This window comes from Poecile atricapillus, chromosome 1 (assembly GCF_030490865.1).
Source record: "Poecile atricapillus isolate bPoeAtr1 chromosome 1, bPoeAtr1.hap1, whole genome shotgun sequence".
Classification (NCBI taxonomy): Eukaryota; Metazoa; Chordata; class Aves; order Passeriformes; family Paridae; genus Poecile; species Poecile atricapillus.
In genome coordinates this window covers 169,530,688-169,543,243 of record NC_081249.1, presented here as the reverse complement: position 1 = coordinate 169,543,243, position 12,556 = coordinate 169,530,688, and the positions used below count along the sequence as shown (strand labels likewise).

At 42.7% G+C, this 12,556-nt stretch overlaps 1 protein-coding gene across 9 annotated transcripts in view; it reads right to left on the bottom strand.

Moving 5' to 3' along the window:
* EVL (Enah/Vasp-like) overlaps nucleotides 1-12,556 on the bottom strand; it is a 143,293-nt gene that overhangs the window by 71,844 nt on the left and 58,893 nt on the right. The window contains exon 1 of one of the 9 annotated variants that reach the window (XM_058848705.1): nucleotides 6,211-6,362. The exons of 7 other annotated variants lie outside the window; for them this stretch is intronic. In XM_058848705.1, the coding sequence (XP_058704688.1) occupies nucleotides 6,211-6,221 (11 nt within the window). In that variant the 5' untranslated portion in view covers nucleotides 6,222-6,362. Of the gene's footprint in view, nucleotides 1-6,210; nucleotides 6,363-12,556 lie in introns of those variants that run through there. One more of the 9 variants, XM_058848734.1, reaches the window with a different exon arrangement.

The following is a 12,556-nucleotide window of genomic DNA, read 5'->3' as shown; positions in this document are numbered from 1 at the left end:
AACTTTAAGTTCATGACTGCCCTGTTAACTTTAGCCCTATGTATAGGTATATATACCTCCCTTCCACAGCCCAAGCCATATTAAATAATTTTCAACAATGCAATAGCAAGTGGTTAATCCGCTTTGCACACAAATCCTTTTCCTCCCTGTTTGGGTTTGCCTCCCTAGCACGCACACACACACACACACACAAATAAAGAAGCTTCTGGGTGATGCTAAACCATGTTGCTGCTCTACAACTGTGCCAAATTACAAATTGTAAATTCTGACAACTGCTGTACACACAAACCTGCCTGGCCCCATCGCTGTCATTGTTTTAATGAAAGGGAGCACGTTACTTCAATTATGAAGAGGATCAGGGTTGACTACAGCAGCAATATCTTTTTTGATTTGTGAGTCTCAAAAAAGATTTCCAAGGCAGATGTATCCCCCGTGGTACACTAAAGCCTACTGACTCTGGCTTGTTTTGTCAATCACTTTGCACAGCCTCCAGGTAGCCCACAGACCTCCTCCAGGCTGTGGGTAAGAGCCTGGAAAGTTCTCACAGCATTTATAGAGGAAGCAATGATGCCAGCAGATATCTCTATAAAGAACAAGGTAGGAAAATCCAGAGTAAATTGTATTTTTATTATGTATCATAGAAACAGCTAAATTCTGTTACCAGAGCAATATATTCAGATCAGAAGGACTAACCATTATTTTATTTATATTGTTCAGAATTCATAAAGTCCAGCTCATCCACCAGTTGCTATTGCTTTGTGAGATACCTGGAGAACAGCTGTGCCTTTGCTGATGTACTTACCCAGCAAACACCTCTCCCTCCTGTTTTTTAAGGTAAGCTAATGTCTTGTGGCAGCTCCTCCATATCTGACACGAGCAGCTGAGGGATTTGAGCTCCTTCCAGCCTGCCTAATCCTCCAACTGCTGCAAGAGCTGCAGCCTGGCAGCAGTGGCAGCATTGCCTGCATCCTCCAGACCTGCCGGGGGACACTCAGTCTGCCTTGGGTGCACAGACATAATGGGACAGAAACATACCAGCAAAATGGCAGGTTTGCCTTTGTCATATGGAAGTCATATGGAAAGGCTAAAAATGATCCCCAGTGCAGTCTCATGGATGGATGGTGCCTTTGCTACCAGGTGTCTTGTGCCACCTCCAGCTCCAGGGGTGGGGGGAACACCAGATGCCCAGGGCACAGCAATCCCCTGCCCAGTGAGCCGGGGGCTCCAGGAAAACATTCCTGGGAGAGTCACACTCAGCCAGTGCAACACCACATCCTTCTCCTCAAGCCTTGCCAAGCACTACATGCCCTGCTGTACACTAAAGTAAGCAAGAGCACATCACTGTCTCCGTTTCAAATGAATTTTGGAATCCACGATTACCATGAGCTGCTAAATTAGTCAAAATTAATTAAATGATCCTTACTTACAACAAGGAGACTACACCTAACCACCCAGACATGAGGGCCTTAACACAGCATTACTCACAATGCCATACCCAGATCCCAGTAGATAGGGAAACGTTGCCTTCAGGCTTTGCTGCCACCAAAATTGGCAGCAAAGGACCTGCTACTGTCCTGTGGCTGAAACACAGACTCCAGGAGCAGTGTTTGATGCACGACAACCAATTGTTACTGTGACAGAAAGCAACAACACATCAAGCTCGATCCCTGCTCCCCTGCAGTCAATGGAAGTTTTTTATCATTCATTTAAATGGAAACAGGATTGAGCCTGTTATCTGGCCTCCAGTGAAATAACAGACAGGAACATAAAACAGCACACGAGGGGAATCCTTTCCTGCAAAGCACTTCATCAATCTTTCAACATCCAAAATGCCTCCAGGGACCCATTGCTAGCTTGCTGTCTCACCCTAAATGGAGGTGGTAACTCTTTATCCTGAAGACTTTCTACTCTTCCTATGCATAAAAGGCACAACTGTCCCACTGCTGCTTTAAGAGGCTTCTCTGAAAACAGCCCAGAAAATGTTCACTTTATAAAGCTCACTGAGAATCTCTGTGTTACTCTCTGTACATTACTTTAAACACAGTCCAAGCACCAGTGGTTTCACAAAGGTCCAGCAAAATTACAGAATTACACAGAAATTACTGTGGAAGTTGGTAGTGGAGGAGCCATGGATAGAGAAAAGTCCTCATGCTTCACTCTGCCTGGCTCAGTGAGTTATCCAAATATATGAGCAAAAAGCTCAGGCTGGAACCACAAAAGAATAAACAGGAATAAACAGGAAAAAGAGAGCAAACCATAATGTTTGGAGGAGAGTCTGGCTCTGAAGGGTCTCTAAGGCTTTTCCCTCTCGTTCCAGACTGTGGAAAAGTCGAGTGGCCAAGCTGCACTGTGCTCCTTCACTGACCTGTTTTCCCTACTTACACGGTTATCCTCTTATGAATAAAACTTTTGCAGAGCTTGGTACTGAGTGACTGAGCTACCTCTGACCAGCAGCCCCGTGCAGAGCCTGCCATGGCACAGGGTTATCCCAGTTCTACCCTGGACCTCCTGTCCAGCACCAAACCTCCCAGGGGTCACAGCTCTGGGGCAGTGGGAGAGGTTTAAAATGCTTTCTCCTACAGCCAGGACAAGGTCATACAGCTTTTGGCATTTTGTGAGCAAATCATGCTCACAAAAGGTGTGACAAATACGCACAACCATCTAACTTTGGGACCAAACATCCAATTCTCTGGGCTTTACTCCAGCATGCCAGGTGGACCTGGACACTTCCACTATCCTTCATATTTACACACACAACTGTGTCCTTGGGACAGACATTCCCTTAGCATAAACTCTGAAAGCTCCCTGATAAGAAATCAAGATCTCATGCTTTGAACCTGTTATGGATTGACCTTCAAAGATGCTCTTTTCTGGTATTCATCGAAAAGACAAACAGCTGTTTATACAAACATTTACCTTGTTTTTCATTTCCAGCTCCCATACATCCCCTCTCAGTATTTGTATTATTAATAATTAGAACTTATTTTAGACTGATCTAATCACTATTATTGGTGTGAGAAATTGTTGATATTACTTAGCCCCAGGCTTGCCTTACTTTGAGAACGAAATCTCAGCCCAGAGAATGTGAGAGATAATGCACAAGTCATTTATTTAGCACATCTTACTCTACTTGTCCACTGAGTCTGCCACAGGAAATCACACTTGTGTGGTTAAATGTGACATGCAAGAAATTGCTGATGCTGATTTAAGAAGCTGACAGAATACTCTCAATGTCAGCTTAAACAGCTAATGTAAATCCAAAATCCTGTATACAGATGTGTGATCTGTGCAGTACAGATCTGTGTTAACCTCAGAATTAGCAAGCTACAAGTCATGTTCCTGTAGCACTTTAAAGTGTACTTCAAACACTAATATATTAATTTGCTAAACATTTTAATAGCTTTCACTTTAATAAATATATTGACTGGGATGAAGGGAAAGTGTTTCAGTAGCAACCTGAAACAATGGACATTTCTCTCTGACACCGGATTTAGAGAACAAAAAGCCTGAGAGACCCTCTGAACACAAGACAGTCAGGTGATTTGGGCTTACATAGAGACCACAGCTGAGATCTGAGCTCGTTGCAAATAAAGCTGCTGTACTGCAGTGGCTCTCCAGCCTTCCCACCAGAGATTCACCACCAGCTCTGCCCATGACCCCACTTCTCCTTGGGAGCCTCATTTCTCCAGCACAATGTCAGTCGTACTTGTGACTCCTTCTGGGACCCCCTGTTTCAAAGCCTACTTCCCTCTACAACCAAAGTTGCAGCACAGCCGGTGTCACCATCGTTCACCTTTGTCCCAGAGCCCTGAAGAACTTCCTCAAGCAATGCAGCAAGACCTCACAGTGAAAATACAGCATTTAGCCACTTGATCACACCAAAGGCAGCCCCATGGGGGTTTTATATCCAGAAAGGTGCTTTTAATCCTCAGTGACATGCAGATGCTTGACTGTTTTATAGCAGATATTTAAACAGTACAAGTCACACTCTCATACATAATAATGACTGCTTCCAGTTGTTTTCTGAGCTCCATTTCCTGGCATTCCCTGAAAAACCAACCCATGGACCCAGTGTCAGAAGTTGTCAATTTGCACTCTCTCCTGGTTGCCTGCCTGTGCAGAGAGACCTACCCCACAGTGTTGCCCTTGCTCCAGTCAGCCTGAAGTGAAGGCCAGTTCCCAGAGAAACTGCTGTTTTTTGGTCTCCTGCTCAGGCTTGCACACTCACATTGCGGATCTTTTGTCTGCACTGCCAGCAGGAGATGAGCCTTTTGCACTGAGCAAATGGCCATCACCTTTCTCCACTGTTAAACTCTAAACAGTTCAATATTAAATAGTAATATATAGTTCAATATTAAATAGTTACAAGAAAAGAGTAAAAATATGAAGCCTCCCTCATAAGCAGCTCTCAAAAGGACTGACGCTGTTAAATAAAGTCGCGACACACCTGCAAGACAAATACATATTTTACAGAGCAGGAAATGGAAATACTGGTACTTACAGTGCTATCAAGAGTAAGATGAACACCAGTTCACCTCCTTAAGGAACAATATCCAAAAGTTACTGTTAGAAATAAGATATTAATTTTGAACTCTCCCTTACTACATTAGCATATCCAGTGGGAACTGCCTTGTCCAGTATCTGCTGCAGATACCCACAGCAGACATATCAGCTGGACACCAGAGAAGAGACAGAGATGAGGCACCCAGGTTGCACACTGAGCCAGGACTTTGGCAGATGAGTTGCTAAATTTGGGAACACGCACACAATCCTGACATGACCTTCTGTCACCTCTCAATGCTCTTGAGCATGGGAAAAGTGAGTAGAAATACAAAAAATTACACAGTATGCAAAACACCACTGCAGCAGAGCAGATATTTCACCTGGGTCTGACTGTCAGTCCCAAACAGCTCAGTCCTCAGCACTGCCAGGTCTGTGGAGAGTCCTGACCTCTCCGTGCCCGCCACGGCACTTAAACAGCACATCTGCCAATCAGTGGAGATTTGGGGCCAGCAGAGAGGCCACAGATTGATGCCCTTGTAAGCCAGCACATCTGCTTAGTTTATGTTGCTGAGATTTTTAAACCATGCAGTGTTGTTAATTTTAACCCATCCCTCTTCTGGTAGGTTTTGCAAACTGAAGCGTAAGAATTCAAATGACTCTAAGGGGAACTCCAGTTATCAGCATCTCAACTCAGCATGTTGAGAATTGTTTAAAGAGATCTGCTTTGCAAAAGGCCCCTCACTGAGGAAGTGGTTTGATTAAGGGAAGTGCCATTGCTGCTGGGCATTGCTGCCAGGCCATGCTCCAGGAAACTTTTCCTTCCAAGTTCCAACAACTCACTGCTAATGGAGTCTCCTAATGGAGGAACTTCACTGCTCCATTAATGCTTTGAACCATGAAAAAATTTCTTTCTGTGAGGTGTGGTTCACTTTCAGATTTTATATACCACCTTGAAGACACACTTTGGGAATTCCTAAAAGTAAATATCAAGTAAATGCTTAGAAGTTCCTAAAAATGAGTCAAGTAAATGGCCTGGAGAAACACCAGGAACTCAATTAGACAAAATCAGTAAAAAAGCAACTCGACTGGATCAGGTTGCTATTAATATAAACTAGTTCCCTTCCCCCTTAAATTACAGAAATAAAAACAAGAAGTACCTAATCGTGTAATATATGAATTATGCAAAACCCAAAACTGAACTGTCAAATGAAAATCCATGACTGAGGGCTCTCACTCATGGGCTAACCATATCTGTGTTTCAGGAGAACAATTCCTTAAATAAAGGCTTTGAAAGATCATAATCATAACTAATGACCAGGAAAGGCAGACTCGTAAGTGAATAGAGGAAATCACCATAAAGATCTTTCATGAAAGCTGGCGTTACTTTGCCTTGGTTTCCCTTCAATCCCAGAAGAAATGTAAATAAACCTGTGACAATTCCCTTCGAGCTGATGGAGACAGATCAGGAATGAAGAAACGCTCGCTTCATCAAGTCAGCTTCTCCCCCACTGCCAGGGGATGCATATTAATATAGCATTGCCATGAAAGCGTAATTACCATTTTATACAATTATAAATTATCCTACCAGGCCATAACCAAAACACAAACCTTCTGTGTTTATCACAATACGTGTTCCCCTTCGCATCCAGCCACATTAATTCTGGTCAACAAACTCCCTGCCAACAGGCACAGTCCCCAGATACTTACGTGCCTGCCATGGAGGAGGACCTGGTCAGGCAATCCCACAGAGGTACACGCTCAAAGCCAGCACGTGTGCTCAAATCCAAATAGTCTATTTCACCTGAGCAGAAGACAAATTTGGCAGGGAGACAAGCCAAGAGTCCCTATGAAAGCTTATAACCAAAACAGGAAAGGGAAGCGCTATTGAGAGAGCAGGAGGGCAGGAAGTAACACTTATACAGCAGGGGCGGGGAAGGGACTTTAAAGAAGAAATGTATTATTTCTTATAGCTGCTTTACTCAGCAGAAGTACAAACAATATAGATTAAGATTTAGATGTGTCGTTGTTGCCTCATTGGAGGAATGGACATTAAAGACTTTTCGCGCATTTTCTCGAGGCACAGGTTCACTGTCCAAGAAAAATCAAAAGCAAATAAAGCTCAGACTCAGAAAAAAAAAAAAAAAAATTGCTGTTATCCATTTATGGCACAGGTGTTTACACAGCGCAGAACAAAACCCAGGGGCCCCAGTGGTACCGAGGGCCCTGCACCACCTGGCAGCCAACCTGGCATCCTGCTGAGCTCCAGCTCCAGCCCAAAACTCTAACTGGCATGGCACAGTGCAAATTTTATCTCTCTCACCTACTTAGATGCCTTTTGCACATCTGTCCAACTTGACCTGGAGCAGAGGATACAGGGTACAGACACAAGGTAACTTCCCAAAGCACCCCACGAAATGCAGAGCTTCTCAGCTCTTGAGGAACTGCTGGAAACACAGTCAGAAGCCATTATTTGACCATGGAGGCATACAGACTTTCTCTGGGAGTCAGCACCAGGGGCTCTGAAGTCTCCACTAATGAGAGCAAAACCTGCAGAGCTCTGAGGAGACCAGGCCTCAGGAGATCACACGATTCCTGACGTCCTTGCAGTGCTTTCAGAGTGCAACACACATTTTAAAACCTTAGATCCCTGTTTAATATAGCAAAAAGAGAGATGTGTAAGAAATAGGCTGAATTTGGCAAGGCACACCAGCTACACAAGCCCTTCAGTGCAGTTTCTGCTGTGGAGCAAGGGCTGCAAATGCCACTCCACCTAAGCAGGGGAGCAGAGCGCTTTTCACCCTCACTGTTTTTCCTGTTGAGAGATTACTTTCATGGTCCAACTGGAAACTACTGCTGAAATGGGACCTAGTGAAAGCATGGGTGTCAAAATCTGACTGCTCTCACAGTTGGTAGCACATCGCCTGTTCAGCTGCTGCTTCCGGTTCCTCTGCCGAAAATCTCTGTATGACTGAAGTGTTTCAGTTTTCTAATGGGGGGAGTTTAAAAGCCAACAAGAATTAAAGTTCTCGCTGACATTTAAGCACAGCTTTTTCTGTAGTGCCTTTTTTTTGGTTGTTTTTTTTTTTTTTCATTTTTTCTGTTTAATGAAGAATTTTATTATCACTTTCCTGACATCACACCTTTCTGCTTTGAGATCTGCGTGGATGTTGGGCACTACCTTGTTTCATTAAAAAAAATCCTGCTTTTCATTAATTTAAAATTCGACATTATTTGGGGTCAAGTGGCAGTTCCTCTGCATAGCTCACACACTGCTTAGACTATAATTGTAGTGTTAGTGCAAGCAGTACTTTACTATACTTTAAACAGGACTTTACCTGAAAAATGCATCTCCAAGTAAGTATGGACACAAATCAATAATGGCCCTGATCAGCCATACTGGCTCCACTGTTCTAGGCAGAAGGGTACAGGAAGATGGACTAAGCAAAGATCTGAGGAGCCCTTTTATTTCTCTGATGTCATGTGTCAGAGATGGATACTGGCCACTGATTCGGGGGGAAGGGGACAGCACTTAAGAGATAGAATAGTTTCCCTGTTAAACCAAGCAGATATTATTCTCCTTACATGCAAATATCATCTGCAATAATATCAGCTAGAAAACCCTGGTTTTAAAGATTTGGTTCTCCTGAACAAACACCTTTGATCACACCTGGAAACCCCAGCCTCCCTACTCCTGCAATACCATACATGCTGAAAGCACAGCAAAGAGCAGGTCACTACTGATACATCCAATGTCACCCCAGGAAATAGTGACAGTGAGCAAGACAAAGCCCAGGACTGCCTTTCCATGCCCCTGTCATAAGCCAAATTAATTTCATTAAGCACCACAGCATACATTCCAGCAGAAGTGCCTCTAATCACCTCTTTGCATTGCTAAAATGCCTCCATGGCCCCGGACTAGAAAGGGAGCACTTAGAAGGACACAGCACTCTGTGACAAATGACACATAAGACCGAGTAGCTGACTTCTATCCAGTCCTCACAAAGAACCATATGCTGGATAAACAGATTATTTCAGTCATGTGTTGAGATCTGTGTGAGCAGATCAGGATTCCTAAACACAGAAGCGAGGCTTTAGTTGCAATTAAGTGAATATTCCCATAGGTTTCCAAGGAGCATGTCTGCTGGCCATATACTCAGCTTTCATGTTCCAAAGACTCTCAAGTCTTGTATTTGCTTTCTTTTGGAGAGTTTCATTGCCAGATGAATTGTGATTTGCATAAGACAATAATGTTATGTATTTTCAATCCTTAGAGCTATAGGCTGAGCCAGAAATAATGTTAGGTATTTCCAATCCTTAGAGCTATAGGCTGAGCCAGAAAGGTGAGTGCCTCAAAATGACTCACCTCCAAACACAAAACCCAGGCTATTTTTAAGAATGAAATGAAGCACTGTAGAATGTGTTGCTTATACTATTTAAAAAATAAGAATCACAATCATAATATAAAACTGCACCCACCTAAGAGTTATTTGAAGATAGACATGATTAAAGTATTTTTTTCTTAATAGGCATGTTTCAGACCTCCCAAATAACTATTTATACTTATATATCTGTTGGGTTTCGTTCTGTGTTATCCTCAAAAGCATCATGTTATATTGCACAAATTTCAAAATTTGCATATGGCAAGTCTTTCATTTAACAACTTTGTGATTAAGAAATCTGGAAGTTCCCACTGAAATGGTACACTCAAATTTCATAAACTACAAGACAGTTTCATGAATATATGCACAAATGATATGCAACAGCATATAAAATATGCAGTTATATATTCAGATTTGTAAATCTAATTTCACAGCTGTTAATAGTCTTTGAATGTAAGACATTTCCTCATACACTGAGATTTGCAACTGTTAAACATGCTGATGAGGCAAAAAAAATTCCTTGTCCTCAGAAAGTTTAACCCTGTATGTTAACGTATGCTCTTGCTCTCCCAAATCTCTTTATTTTCCATGCTTCCCACTCCTTTCAAAAGAGCAAGAGAGAAAGCAGAGAGAAGAATAAAATATACTTATTTACTATTAGAAGAGTTAAAAATGCGCAGTGAGGTGAGGCGCCAGCTGCCACTTCAACAACAAAATAATTGATCCTGTACTGAGCATATTTTACAATTTAGTCTTTTTGGGGATATAAATTTAGGATGCAATCTCATCGCTGCTGAGGTCCAAGGAAGTCTTTCCCTGGACTTAAGGGGAACTAGGTTTAGCCCTTTGTATAGATCCATTCAGGTAGCGATAAATAAACATACGGCAGGAAAAGAAATCTTTTAAAGGCCGTGAGTTCTGCAGGATTTGGGAAGCCCTATTTTTTCCTTCTGGGAAGCCCCTGGCTCTCAAGTCATGCAGTGCCCTTTGCTAAGATGATTTCATCTCACCCTCACTCCGCAGAGGGAATAGCTAGGACTCACCTGCTTCCAAGGGGATGTTTTGGCTGATGCAAACAGCTTAGGTATTGCCTTAAGGAAATAACTGTATTGCAAAGAATTAACTCCATGGCTGCTTTCAATTTTCCTCTCTATAAACTGTGATGAGCAGTGGGCAGCAAGCCCAGACCCCACGGTAAGCAGCATGGAACAAGTTATAGACCATATGGAGAGAAATAAACTGCCACTTCATACACAGGGTATCTATAATGCTTTTTTGCTTGAGTCAGCTAATTGCACATCCGCAAATCAGCACATTTATAACAAATGGAGCATTATGATATCATGGGAAATCTATTTAATATGATCAAAGTCTGCCAGGAAAAGTCCCTCTGAAATGATGAAAGTACTTAAGAGTCCTGAGTGCCGGGGACATTTTGCAGTCCTTATTAAACAAACATTTCCACATTGTTTCATGGCAGCTGGTGGTACCAAGGGCTGTATCTTCTAAGGCTCCGTGTCAGCAGTCTTACTGCAGCCACCAGCATGGGCATCTCCCTGCTGCAGGCAGAAGGCACCTCTGTACCTACAGCTAGCACCAGCCACACCACCCACACCTGCTCCAGCAGCAGGCAAAGAACAGCGACTGTTCCCACCTCAGCTGAGGCATACCATCCATCTCCTTTCTTCCCCAGAAGCTGAGATTTACAGTGTTGCAAACCCTCTTCTGTACCTCAGATTTTAAGGGGGGTACTTAGCTTTTCAATATAACCTTTTTTTATGTTAAAGCTTGGCAATGCCCTTGATCTAAAGAACCATTAGACATTCTCTGAGTGTAAATATAAACTTACTTGAGGTATCAGCTGAAAAACATTCTCATATTTATGTCACCAAGCATATTCTATCCCCCAGTATTGCTCCACAGCTGATGTATTTTCACCTTCAGCTTGCATTTTTCCTTGAACTTTAGTAAACATGATGAGTGGTTTTAGCAGCTGTAGGCAGCGGTCCTTTCAACTGCCTACATTACATTTTTTGTAGCTCTTGATTTATGGGGTGGTCAATGTAAATTCCTGGGGTTTGTATTTGAAACAAGAAATACCAAATTCACAGTAGTCCTGAAGGAAGACTAGAAGCTTTTCATTCAAAACCAGCACTGCCTCAGTTCTGGTACCTACCTTAGCTATTTAATGCTACCCACTGTTAAGAAATGCAATTCAAGCATCATGTTTTACTGAACAGATAAGTTACTTGTATCATGAGACACCTCCATCCCATCTTGTGGGCACCATAAGCCTGTGGAAGGGTTTCTGTCACAAGACTTTCAGAGGCACATGGGTGGGTGAGGTACAGCCTAGCAGGTGTGAAAACGAGGAGAGGTTTTCTGATGTAAGGGATACCGGAGTAAAGAGAAGGCATGTAAACACAGCTCAAGAGACTGGAGGGGAACCAGCTGACCAAAAACCCATCAGAAATCATACATAACTATTTTTATCACTTGCAGTTCTCTAAAGGCATGTGTCTGTCTGATGTTCAGGTCATATCATATTTGATATTCATAGGGAAAGCACTTTTCAAGACAGCAACTCCATCTCTAAAAGTAAGGGATGTGCAGGCTCCAGAAGGCCAGGTTGACACCAAGATGAAGAATGCCTGGTCTTGTTTCTGATATTTACATTTCTTGGAATAGGACAGCTTGGAAATAACAGCTGACTTATAGCCACAGGGACACTTCACCTTGCAGAAGGATCCCTGAATGTGGAATGGGTGCAGTCAGCAGTTTCTCCTGTCAACTCACCACACCTTTCACTGCCATGTAACACAGTGTGGTGCACACATGCAGGGAAGCTCTCTCCTGTAACAACTGTAAAACATCCATATTCCTTCCACATTTTTTCATGTCTGACAATAATCCCTTAGAGCATTTAACAGGACACTGAGGTCGTTTTGCATTAATCAATACTTGCTTTATCCTTACTGAAGTTGGTAGTAAAATTCCTATTAGCAATTAGCCATTCCAGCTGCAGCAGAAACTTATCTTTTATATCATCTGTGTCATCAGTCAGGCAGTAGAACAAGGTAAATTTTACTGGTGTGTTGAAGCCCAATCTTAAATCCAGTGTTTGCAATGATGGACAATGAATGTGGCCCTGATATTTGTGGATACACTTTAGCTGGGAAGAATAACAAATCAGTACTGGGCCCAAACAACAAGCTGCACAACTGAGTCATAGTGTCGATTTGGATTAAGTATCTTCCTTCTGATAAAAAGTGAACATTGCAGATCTGACTGTTTGTAGTGTTCCATCATGGAAAAGGTGAAACCCTCTTCAAGATGGGCATAAAAAGACACCAGATGCTAATAAACTCTACTAAAAAATCTGTATTATTTGTGGCAATCAGTGTGGGAGGATGTCTCCTAAATTTCACAAAAGTAATTTTCAGATTATTTTAGTAAAAATAAACCAAAGGACACCAGATTGAATCCCTCTCCATCCACTTGGTGAGTGTCATAAACCATCCTCTGTCAAACTAGGCTGACACTTCTGAATCTCCTGGTCAGCTACTGGGAAGGTGGTAGAGAGAAGGAAGAGGATGGGCAGTCAGAGGTGAAGCAACTGCTTAAACCTTAATTTCTTAGGAGAGCAAACTAAAGACAGGCTGGTAGGGAGGGCC